General features: G+C 34.8%; 1 protein-coding gene across 5 annotated transcripts in view; it reads left to right on the top strand.

The window, feature by feature from the left end:
- The window catches only part of KIAA2026 (KIAA2026 ortholog), a 104,951-nt gene that overhangs the window by 42,624 nt on the left and 49,336 nt on the right, over positions 1-12,991 (top strand). For all 5 annotated transcript variants that reach the window (XM_043486478.1, XM_043486477.1, XM_043486476.1 and 2 more), the window contains one exon: positions 11,528-12,945. In XM_043486478.1, coding sequence (XP_043342413.1) covers positions 11,528-12,945 — 1,418 coding nt within the window. The remainder of the gene's footprint in view (positions 1-11,527; positions 12,946-12,991) is intronic.

Raw genomic sequence — 12,991 nt, 5'->3', positions numbered from 1 at the left:
CTGTCCCCTGTGGCAGTAGAGGCCAATACTTCAACAAACCATGAAACCAAGGTCACTTTGGTGGTTCAGTAGTAGCAGTAGCTATGGCAGTGATGGAATGTTTTAATTACTAGCAGGAGACAAAACTCAGCAGGAGAGGAGAGCCAGAGAAGTGACAGGGAAACTACAGCTTACAACAGATTTGTGAACTCAGCCAAGCACAGTGTTAGCAGGGCCTAGCTGCTACAAAGAAGACATGTTTTAGACAATACAACTCGAGGACTGTACTTGTGATTAATTGTATAACAGGTAATTTTAATTTCTGTTCTGTGGAAAGCATTCCAACAAAGTATTTTAATGTAGTTTTTTTTTTTGCACCCATGCTGTTGATTGCTAAATGTAATAGTCTGATCATGACTCTGAATAAATGTGTCTTAAAAAAAAAAAAAGACATAAGGCTGTTAGGAAACAAGGGGGATTAGTTACTGGTACCCCAGAGAGGAGTACAGAGAAGAGACTATTGAGTTGATACCTTCTTGTTGACGGACACAGCTCCCCCCACAAAACTTTTAAGTTCTTTTATAAAAGTTTTATTCCGCTTACATGAACTTAATACACACGTTCTTAACAGTTATGCTTACATTATTCATGAAAATTTAACAGGACATTAAACAGAGCTAGTCATCATCTCAAGTTATTTCCCTGTTATTGTTTGTATAGCACATGCGTGTTAGGCAAATACCAAAAACTTCACAAAGAGGCGGCCAAGGGAATAAATACTTTACCCTACTTTCCTATCTTCCCAAGACTCTCTTGACTAAACCTAAGGGAAGCTAGTGGATGAGGTTGCCTACTGATAACAGATAAAACTATACAGTAGAGAGTAGATCTGGAGGCAAACAAAAGATATTTGCCATAGATCTCTTCTTCAAAATTATTACATCAAAAATTAATTATAAAAGCCTAATGCTTACTCCTAAAACTTGATCTCACTGTGGTGCTCCATATCTTTGTGAATGGCACCACCATCTGTTAGATTTTTTAAATTAGAAATCTGAGATTCATTCAGGACATCTTCCTTTCCCTTCTACACAAATCAAAATTCACTCCCAAATATTGATGTTTTATTTCCTAAATCTCTCTTTAATCTGCTTCCCTCTATCTTCTCTGTCTCCATCCGGTTCCTTAATCTCTTACCTAGATGACTATAATCTTCTCTGTTAGTGAAACTGTGTCCATGCTTACCCTCATTCTATTCTGTTTTTCACCTTAAAGGTAGAATTTTGTTGTTGTTCAGTAGGTAAGTCATATCCAACTCTTTGCGACCCCATAGACTGCAGCATGCCTGGCTTCCCTGTCCTTCACTGTCTCCAGAATTTGCTCAGATTCGTGTCTAAAAAGTAGAATGAACTTTTCCCAGTGCAGATTTGATCATGCCGCTTCCCTGTTCCCATTACTTTTTACCTCCTCAAAACAAAGCCAGGTACACACAAGAACTTTAATGGCATAATGTAGTTTATAAGACCCTGCTTTCAGCTTTTGACCTCATCCTGTCTTTCTAACCCCATTTTACACCCCTTACCCCACATTCTTGCTATCCTTGCCACGCTAGCCTCCCTTTTCTCTCTTGTGTGCCAAGAGATTGTTAACTTTATGTGCATCTAAATTTAGAGTTTACATAAAAACATGTGAAATGTATCAGGAATAGTTAACACCTTTTATTTTAACCTTTGTTTTCTAAATTTTCTAACATAAGCATGATTTTCTTTTATAATTGAAAATGCAGTAAGTATTAAAATTTATAAAGTGCAACCTAACTAGTGGGATAAACAGGTTTTTTTGTCTTTGTTATTTTTTTTTTTAACATATTTTGGGCCTTTCCCAAGATTTTTTGGTGGGAAAAAAAGGAAGGAAAATATGATATGTCTTCAGAAGGAAAATATGACATTTAATCAGCAGCATGTAATGTGGTACATGGGAGTGCTAAACAAAGCCTCCCTATGTACAATTATTCTACCAGCTATCATGATTTTATCAATCTGTCAATTCTGTCAGTCTAATTATCCTGTCGAGAGTTAGTCAGAGACTAGCTGAGAATATGGCTACTGAAAAATTTGGTCTGAAAGGGACTTTGAAAACATCATAAAGAAAGGTCAGATTGAAAGACAGGGAAGGTTGCAGAGATCATATGGTTACTGTAGTTGTGCTTATAACCTGAGTATAACTTTCTCTTTGTTGTTTTTTGATTAAAACTTCTGGTATAAGAAGTGGGAAAATAATGTTCTCCTCCTGTTCATTAGCTTTAAACAACTTTTTATTCGATACAGTGGAAATTCAAGTTGGCAGCAAGCTGAATAATTCTAGTCCATATTATGGTAATGTGGCAATACTTCAGTTAACTGACAGGTATCTAATCATTTTTAGGTGATCATCTGGGCAGACACAGACCTAAAAGTAAACTATTTTTAAAAATCTTTTAAGTCCAACAGTTAGGTCTCTGATTTGTGATCTATTTCAGTTAAAGGAAGGGAGCTCTTACTCTGTATTTGATTTTTATACAGTAGGTCGTTTTCCTTGCTTGTACAGTATAGGCCATAAAAACCATGGTTTCTTAGATCAGATTACAAAAATCCTGACATTCCTATACTATTATCTTTATTTACCTAGATGCATTGGAAACAATGCAAAGGAGATGGCAGATGATACATATTTAACAGAGAGAAATAAACATTGAGTAAGGGTTGGTGATGGACAGGAAAGGCTGGTGTGCTGCAGTACATGGGGTCGCAAAGAGTTGGACATGACTGACTGACTGAACTGAACTGAGTGAGGGGTTTGGTAGTCTGGCCTTCTCCAGGTAAATGCTGTTAGGGTAGCAGCCAGTCTTGGAGCTGATTAGAGTAGAGAGGCACCGTTGATTTAGAAGCCAGGAGCACTATTAAGTCAAAGTTCTAAGAAAATGGAATGAAGGGCTGATGAAAATGTGTAGTTGCTGGAATAGTCTTTAAGCTACTCGTGACCACTGCATTTTGTTAATAATGGTGACGTTGAATCATTAAGGAAAGGTTGAACTATATTTTGTGTTCCTTGTTTATTAAGCCAGAATGTATGTCATATATTTTAGATAACTGTTTTTAAAAAATAAAATTGTTAAAATTGAAAGCTAGCTTTCCTCAAGTAAATTTCAGTTACTTTCAGACAATATTAGGTAGCAGTTTCAATCAAATAGCCATGTTAAAAATATTGGACCACTGCACCGTTCTTTTCTTTGCAAAACGGTTTGGATTGCCAGAAGTAGTGTGCATGTTTTTAAGTTGTATAAACTTATTGGTATTTTATTGATCTGGAAATTGCTGAAGTTAAAAGTAAAAATGTTTTCCACATTTTTGTGATTTAGAAATTATGACTTACATTTGATTTATTTTCAAATTCTTAATAACCTAAAGTAACAATGACTTAATGAAGTAAACATTTGTCATTTGTGACCACCCTGCATTTTTGAACAGTTGCCCTACATTTTGGTAATTTCCCATGTTATAAGCCCTAACATCACAAAGCAGTTCAGCTCAGTTCAGTCGCTCGGTCGTGTCTGACTCTGCGACCCTATGGACTGCAGCACACCAGGCTTCCCTGTTTGTCACCAACTCCCAGAGCTTGCTCAAACTCATGTCCATCGAGTTGGTGGTGTCATCCAGCCATCTTATCCTATGTCATCCCCTTCTCCTCCTGCCTTCCTGACTTCGCAAAGCAGTTGCCAAGAAATCTGTATTCTCATACCCCCTCACAACTTAAGGTAAAAAGGTCCATGACCAGTCATACTCTTCTCACTTGAAATTGCTTGGGACCAACATGAGGTGGCAGTCTTAGGCAGGGAAGTTTATCTTTTAACAAAGGTGGTGGTGGTAGCCTCTAGTTGTTCTAGGTTCCTAGTATCAGAAGTGCCAAATAATAGTGGCAGTCTAATTTTTCCTGGAGAAGTTGTCAAAGTGTAGTTGCGGTTCATATCTGTTAAGTTTGGTTCGTAACAACAACAAACCCTTAACAGAGCTTAATTCCTTTTCTACTTAGCTGGAAGAGATTCTTGTTTCTAGCTAAGTAAAAAGCTTGACTAAACAATATCAATGATTGCTTTTCATAAAATATAATATTTCATATTGAAAATGTAAATAACTCTCTTGCTTTCCTTTTTCATTCAACCAGCTTAAACATTGTGTTATAATGGTTTGCATTGCAGCTCCTGTATGTTTCTTACTAGATTGTAAAGTGTGTGGCCCATACTTTCACCTCTTTGTATTCTTATACATGATAGGCATTAGGTAAAATTTATGAAACTACTAAAATTAGGATACTTTAAAACATATAATAACTTTTTTGTAAAGCTATTTACTCATGAATGATGTTACTGCCAAGTTATATATGACCAAAATAACCTTAGGCACAGCTTCTATTAGTATTTTACATAGTAACAGATCAGTGTTCTCTAAGCCAGTAAGGAACAATCAAGAACTTGTCCAGGAAAAAAAAAATTTGTTTATTTTGTAGTGTTTACCTTTACTAACAGTTTTATTGAGAAATGATTGATATATATCAATCACTGTATAAGTTTAAGATATACAGCATGATGGTTTGATTTACATAAATGATTACCACAGTAGGTTTAATTATATCAATCGTCTCATATGGATGTAATCAAAAGATGAAACTTCTCCTTGTGATGAGAACTATTAGGATCTACTCTCTTTAACTTTCCTTTTGCCCATTAGTGAATGTGGCTTTTATAAGTATCCTCAGGCATCTCCCAAATACTGAAGGCTTAATTTTTTGAGCTAACATTTTAGAAACATATAGCACTGTATCTGATTTTAGTAGAACACCTCAGAACAATTTTTTAAATTGGGAATAACTTTGAAAGCTGTTTTTTTAAATCTGTCCTTGTGAGCACACTATGGTTTGCTTCAGCATTTTTTAATATAGTGTTTTTTTAAATGTTTTACATATATTTTAAGTGTTTAATTTTTTTTTCATTGGCAGATTATAGATATTGACTCTAGAGGTCTTTGGCAAGCTCCCATTCCATTTGTACCACACTGCTGAGGACAGGATGGAGACTCACAATTCCGATTCTAAAGGATTATTCCACATTACGCTGGCCTGTACCAGACCAGACTTTCTCTTCCTCCTGCCTCTTCAGTACTGATGGTTTGAATTTAGAATCCATCATTGTTTCCTAAAAGGTTTAGTTTATAGGGAACATGAGCATGAGTAGCAGCCCTTGAATAACTTCAGGCAATGTCCATATTTGGCTGCATCATAACACAACTATGTCACGGCCTTTCCAGGTACCTGATCCTGCAGAATGCATGAATTATTGCCTAAATTTTCTTCTTCCCAGAGTAAGCCAGTTGGTGCAACTTTAATCTACCAATGGCAGACTGTTTATATTGCTGATTCTTACACTAATACACTATGTAAGCCTAAGGAAATTACCTCATTGTCCTTCTATGTCCTTAATGTCCCCATATGTAAGTTGAACAGTGTCTGAAATTGCCGTATCTCTAGCCTTTATTGGCCAAAGGTTGCTAACACTGTTTTAGGCAAAAACAAGTCCGTAAAAGTGTTTTGGTCTGCTCCAACTCCTCGTTTCATTTTCTTCCCTGAGCACTAGTTTTTATTCTTTCACCTGTACAGAAGCAGAGCATAATTGATTGTGACATGGTTGACCAAAATCAGTTTCAGTGCCAAGTATACGAAATGCACTTTTTGATGGTTGATATTCAAACAGATACAATTTCCTATACCAAACCTTTAAACTCTTGAGTTAGATTTCATGAGAAATAAATTGAAAACCTTTTCTTTAGTTAACAGAACATTGAATAAGTGATTACCCTTCTCAGTATATATTAAGTGTAGAGAAACTCAATTTCATGTTAAGATACCAAATATACATAAATCTAACATGGTAAGAAATACAGTATCTATAAATCTTTCTCGTTTTGGCTCTTTTATAGCTCCTGGCTAATATTCTTTAGCTTTTAAAAAGTTGATTTATGAAATTTTTTTTTATTTCATTGCCTGTATAGTTTAAAAATCACATAGTACTACTGAGGCTTTTTTTTTTTTTACTTTTTTTCAACATTTATTAAACAGAATTGACTTGATTGGAACTGGCAAAGGTGTTTCATGACTAGGGATGGATCCATGAGTAGCTGTTCCAGAATTAGTGCTTCAGGAAAACACAGGCATGAATAAAACACGCACACTTTTAATGAAAGACAGCAACCCTTATTTCAGCTCATCTTCAAATTCATGACTCCGAAACATCTACCTTTAACTTTTTGGTAATTTTTCTAGTAATTATTTCCATATTTCTTAATATATGCTTATGTTGCTATTAATAGTTCTCGATTTTTCAGCTTGGCATTATCTGTTGACATCCATCTGTGGAAGTCAAGATTTATTTCACTTATAAGTATTTCCACTTATTTGCAAGTTACATGCTCTCCTTCTGTTAATATGGATCTTTTCTGCCTCATTTGTCTTATGTATTATTGATTAAAATTCAGCTCTATCTCATTTTTTACCCCAGACTAGACATTATTCTTACTGTTTTTTGTAATAATGTTTATTTACCCACATGGTTCACAGTTGATTTGTTCTTCAGTCCTTCTTTCATCTTAGAACTTCTATAATCATCTTTTTCCTGAAGTACATACTGTAGAAGTATTTTCTCTGTATATTTAAATTTGGATAGTTTCTATTACTGTCTTCAAGTTCACTAATCTTTTCTTCTGCTATGTCTAATTTGCCATTAGTCCCATTCAGTATATTTTCATCTCAGACATTGTAGTTTTCATCTCTAAAAGTTTAACTTGTTTTATATCTTCCATGTCACTATTTAATTTTTCATGTCTCTACTTAACTTTTTGACTGTATGGATTACAGTTTCAGTTACTACTTTAATGACCTTATTTGCTAATCCTATCATTTGTTTCATTTATGGGTCTATTTTGATTGATTGATCATTTATCTCATTATGGATCATGTGTTTCTACTTTGTTGTATGCCTAGTACTTTTGGTTTGGATGCCAAACATTGTGAGTTTTATCTTGGAGGGTGCCAGATATTTTTATATTTCTATAGGTCTTCTAGAGCTTTTTTTTCTGAAATGCAGGTAATTGTTTTGAAACAGTTTGGTCATTTTGGATCTTTTATGATTTGTTACTTGAGTCCAAAGCAATGCTCAGTCTAGGGCTAATTGTTCTCTACTACCTGTGCAAGACTGTGCAAAGGATGCTGTCTAACATCCTTTGAATTTTGAATTTTTCCAGTGTGGCTTATGGGAATAAACACTTTATTTTCTAATCTTTTGGTTATTTTCCCCTCAGCTAGTTTTGGGTTATTTCCTTGCGTGCTAGTTTTGGGTTATTTCCTTGCATGCATACACTAGTCATTGCTCTGAAGTTGAGGAGGACTCTAAAATTTTGCTGTTCTCAGTTTATGCAGCTCTTTGCTCTTGAGTTTTCTCTCTTGTAGACTCTGACTGCCTTGGTGTCTCTGGACTCTTGGCTTCTCATCTTGTGGAGTCTGCTAGACTCTTACCTGGGTTTCCCTTCCTGCATCATGGCCTGAAAATTCTCTGAAAGCAACAAACTGCAGTAGTTTTTGGTCTCACCTTCTGTTTCGCATCTCTCTGAGATCACTGTCCTTTGCTTGATACTTAAATTCTTACAAACCATTGTTTTATGTATTTTGTCAGGATTTTTTGTTTGAAAATATCTTTATTTTTGTCTTAAGTACATTAAAGATATTCCATTGTCTTCTGGCTTCCATGATTTCTGTTGAATTAACTGTAAATCTTTTAAGTTCTTAGTTTCCATATTTACTCATTTTCCTCAGTTGTTTTTCGTACTACCTTGTCATTTTAAAATAATCTCCTCTTTACCCATGTTTTCAGTTTCTTTTCACCAAACCTATTTTCCACCTCCTAAATTTCCCATATCTATGGTTTTTTTAGAAGTCATACTTTTTTTCCTGAGCCTCACAATAACTTCTTTCCTTTTATGTTTTGGGTGTTGCGTTTTGTTTTTTTTTTTAACTCATTCCTTGTCACTGTATCTGTGTGGGGGTTCCTTAAGATCCAGTTAAAAAGTGTATTGCCTTAGCGATTTGATTTTTTTCTGTTCAAGTCATGGGACTACATTTTGACATGAGACTACGTTAAACTTTTTTGAGCACCCAGGAAATGTGAATGTGGGCAATAAATCCACATTAGTCAGCTTACAGTTATAAATTCTTAGAAGAGAATTTGTTTTTTTCCGTCCACCAGTCCTATTGTGAAGACAGTTTTCCTTTCCGGCCTTTAGCTGGGGCCAGAAGAAGGGACTGTTATTGCTAGTACACCTTTCTGCTAATTCTGTGAACTTTTGGAATCTCAGCTTCGTACTAGGGAAGCCAAATTCTACCATCCCACCACCACCCCCATTCAATAAAAAACTGAAACTCCTCAAAACCATAAGCACTTATGAAAAAAAAAATTTTTGTTAAAATCTCTAATGTTTGGATATATAGATGTAATTAATATACTTAAACACCAACATTTTATGTTCCTCTGTTAACTTCTTTAATGAACCAGACTATTTGATCAGATAATTTGTTTTATCAGTAATAGCAAGGTAGTTATAGTGTGACCTCTCAGCCAGAAATATAAAAGTAGGCTTTTTTGGTAAAATGAAAAGTCCCAATACTGCTAAAATAGTGTTCTTGCTGTGTTTTAACAGATTATAATATGATAGTACAGAAAAATAGCCAATGTCAGACATTATACCTCAATTTTCATTTAGAGTTCATGAATTAGTCACATCTTTATATGTCTGTTCTAGAGGAAGAGTTCACTATTGAAAATTCAGGAATAAGAGAATTTATTACATTTTCCCCCCTTTGTTGTCATATTCTAATGTCTCTACGAAAACCTTATATGCTTCATTTTTTTAAAATACAGATTTATTGTATCATACACCATAGAATTCACATATTTAAATATAAAATCCTTTTGTTTTTTGTATATTCACAGAGTTGTACACCCCTCACTGTTTTAGAACATTTCATCACCCAAGACAGAAAGACTATTAAGATGCTTCCCATTTCCCATACCTTTTCAGCCCTAGGAAACCTCTAATTTACTTTCCGTCTCATACATTTCTGGACATTTTATATAAGTGAAATTATACAATATGTGATATTTTGTGGGTGACTTCTTTCACGTAGTATTTTGTTTCAGAGTTCATCCATATTGTAACATGTATCAGCACTGTATATTTTTTATTGCCAAATAATATTCCATTGTATGGATATGCCACTTCTTATTTATCCATTGGACAGTTGATGGACATTTGATGTTTCTACTCTTTGACCATTTTGAGTAATTCTACTATGATCATTCATGTACAGGTTTTTGATATTTTCATTTCTCTTGGACATGTACCAAGGAGAAGGATTCCTGGGTCACATATTTAACTTTCTAAGGAACTGTCAGACTGCCTTCTGTACCCTTTACAGTGTATGAAGTTTCCAGTTTCTCCACATTTCTCACCAATAATTGTTATTATCTCTTTTAGAATAATCATCTTAGTAGACATGAATTGGTATCCTATTTTGGTTTTTGATTTACATTTCTTGAATGGATAATGATGTTGAGCATCTTTTTATTTGCTTATTATTCATTTGTATGTCTTCATTGGAGAAATTATCCTTTGTCCATTTTTAGTTGGGCTATTTTATCCTTTTTTATTATTATATGTGTTCTTTCATTTTCTAGATACAGATCTCTTACTAGATATATGATTTTGAAAAAAATTTTCTCCCATTCTGTCGTTGTCTTTTCACTTGATGATGTCCTTTAAAAGCACAAAAAGCTTTAGTTTTGATGATATGCACTTCATCATTTTTCCGTTTGTCACTGTGCTTTTGGTGCCATATCTAAAAACACATTGCCTAATGCAAAATCACAAGACTTCTATCTTTTTATCTAATTTAATTTTTCATTTAAGAAAATTTAAAGCAGTGCCCATAAAGAAAAATTTTTGTTTGTTTTTACAGTTTCAACATGAGGAAATTTTATTTTATTTTATTTTTCTTTTTAAATGTATTTTTTATTGGAGGAGGAAACCTCTTTGAACTGAAAGGCAACTGACAATAAAAAAAAAAAAGTAGAAACCAATAGTCACCTTAAAGTAACCTTCAGTGGCATTCAAATGTTTTGCAACCATTGCTTCTATCTAGTTTCAAAACGTTTTCATCACCATGGGAGCTCTCTGTACTATCTCTTTTTTTTTCCATTTATTTTTATTAGTTGGAGGCTAATTACTTTACAATATTGTAGTGGTTTTTGCCATACATTGACATGAATCAGCCATGGATTTACATGTATTCCCCATCCCGATCCCCCCTCCCACCTCCCTCTCCACCCGATCCCTCTGGGTCTTCCCAGTGCACCAGCCCTGAGCACTTGTCTCATGCATCCAACCTGGGCTGGTGATCTGTTTCACCCTTGATAATATACATGTTTCTTGCTGTTCTCTCTAAACATCCCACCCTCGCCTTCTCCCACAGAGTCCAAAAGTCTGTTCTGTACATCTGTGTCTCTTTTTCTGTTTTGCATATAGGGTTATCGTTACCATCTTTCTAAATTCCATATATATGCGTTAGTATACTGTATTGGTCTTTATCTTTCTGGCTTACTTCACTCTGTATAATGGGCTCCAGTTTCATCCATCTCATTAGAACTGATTCAAATGAATTCTTTTTAATGGCTGAGGAAATTTTAATTTAATCAACATGAGGAAATTTTAAAGGGGAAAAAAACACTCATAATCTCATTGACCTAGGAGTCATTTATGTTTGGAATATTGTCATTTCCTTATTTAGTATGTGCATATATTTATTATTGATACTGTTTGTTAAGTACTATGCTGTGTTCTGATATTTTTTTTGTTTATAGATGATATTCATAATTTTAATTTAAAGGCTATATAACATAGCCAGCTTATTTCCCAGCTATGTAATACAACTTCTTTATAGTTTTTTTTTCTTATATAGAACTCCAGTTAACACTGACAGACATGTAACTTTTGCTTCTATTGAATTATCTTCCTCATATAACTTTTTAGGAATGGAATTACGGGATTAAAGGATGTAAGCATCTTTATAACTCTTACGTGATGTCATATTTCTTCCAGAAAACATTAAACTGTGCTTTTGTTTAGTAAACAGTTAAAATTTTTTTCCATTGATTTTGAAGTTGATGGACATTGCGATTTGAATTTTACTTTGAGTGGCAAGGTCAGTGATAATCCTCCATCCATAAAACTCAGTATCAAGTTGTGTGTGTATTTCTTCATCTGAAAAAAAAAAAGAAAGAAAGAAAAAATAGCAGTACATCTAAACTGGAAAGCCTTGTTGTCTGAAGATAAATATGACATACTTAAAATTCAGTATTTTATGGTATCCTCTATTTTAAATAGTAATAATGTAATTTGTTAAATTTTTTTAGGCTTCGGGAGCAGGAAAGGAAAGAAGCAGAAGAAGCTAGTCAAAAGGAAATAGAAGAATGGGAAAGGAAACTTCTAGCTCAAGCAGCTCCAGCTTGCATGGAGACCATGTGGGAAATTCCGGCCATTGGGCATTTCCTTTGTTTAGCCCAGCAAATTTTAAATTTGCCAGAAATAGTCTTTTACGAACTGGAACGTTGTCTTCTGATGCCTCAATGTAATGCTTTTCTATCTAAAATAATGACTTCTCTATTAAGTCCTCCCCATCGCAGACCTACCTTACATCGAAGACCTACTTTGCCTTATAGGACCTGGGAAGCAGCACTGAGGCAGAAAGTGCAGCAGTGGTACACGGCTGTAGGGCAGACAGAAAATCCTGACAACTGTGCCGAAAAACTTGGGTTGTGTCCTCAGTTTTTTAAAGTTCTTGGAGAAGTTAATCCATTGGAAGAAAAACCTTTTCATGAACTACCTTTCTACCAAAAAGTGTGGCTACTTAAAGGTCTTTGTGACTTTGTGTATGAAACACAAAAGGAAGTTCAAGATGCTGTTCTTGGGCAGCCTATTCATGAATGCAGGGAAGTTATTCTTGGTTATGATTATTTGGAGAATGCTTATGTACATTTTCCACAGTTTTGTGGTGCAGATGTACGGATTTACAAACAAAGACCTTTTCAGGCCCCAGAATTTCCAATTCCACCCATTAAAATACAAAGAGTACCTCGAATTAAACTGGAGAAATTGAAGTGTGACTATGTTAGTGCAAGTAATGGAGAGCATAGGTGTAGTAGAGAAGGCCTGCCCTCTGCCTTCAGAAAAGAGCAGGAAATTAATTTTGATCCAACCTGCTGCCCTGCTAAAATGAACTTAGATAATCATGACATCTCTGTTGAAACGGAAGTGAAATCTAACTGTGAAATTAGAATTCGCAGGCCCTGTGAAATGAATATAACTGATTGTTGTAAAGAAAATTTAGAGAAACCAGGAAGTCCAGGGGAGGTTACTAGCTTTGGAGAGCCTCTCAGTCCAGGTGAAATAAGGTTTATAGAAAATCAGGAAAAATATGGTGAAGCTTCCAGAGTAAAGCCTGAACCCAGTCCATTAAAAGAAAATGCTCTGAAATCTTGCCAGATACATGTAAATGGAAGCCACAGTGATCATCCAGACATTAACTGCCACAAAGTTGTAAGGGATATTCTATTAGAACAGTCACTGCAGAGCCACAAGAAACTCAAACTAACTAAAATGAGGGCAAAAAAGAAGAAAAAGAAAAAAAAGAAATTGAAAGATATTTTGAATGAAAACTTACAGAGAAAGCGTGAAAGTCTTCATTCCCTTGCATTCAAGTCTTACAAACCTGAGATCCAGAATAAGTTACTGATCATCAAAAAGAAAGCAAAACACAAGAAGCACAAATCTGGTAAGCTGACACAGATGGGCAACGATTACATTTTAGCATACTTCAA

This window comes from Cervus canadensis, chromosome 14 (assembly GCF_019320065.1).
Source record: "Cervus canadensis isolate Bull #8, Minnesota chromosome 14, ASM1932006v1, whole genome shotgun sequence".
Classification (NCBI taxonomy): Eukaryota; Metazoa; Chordata; class Mammalia; order Artiodactyla; family Cervidae; genus Cervus; species Cervus canadensis.
Note: the sequence above shows the minus strand (reverse complement) of the source record. Positions and strands in the feature narration are given on the sequence as shown.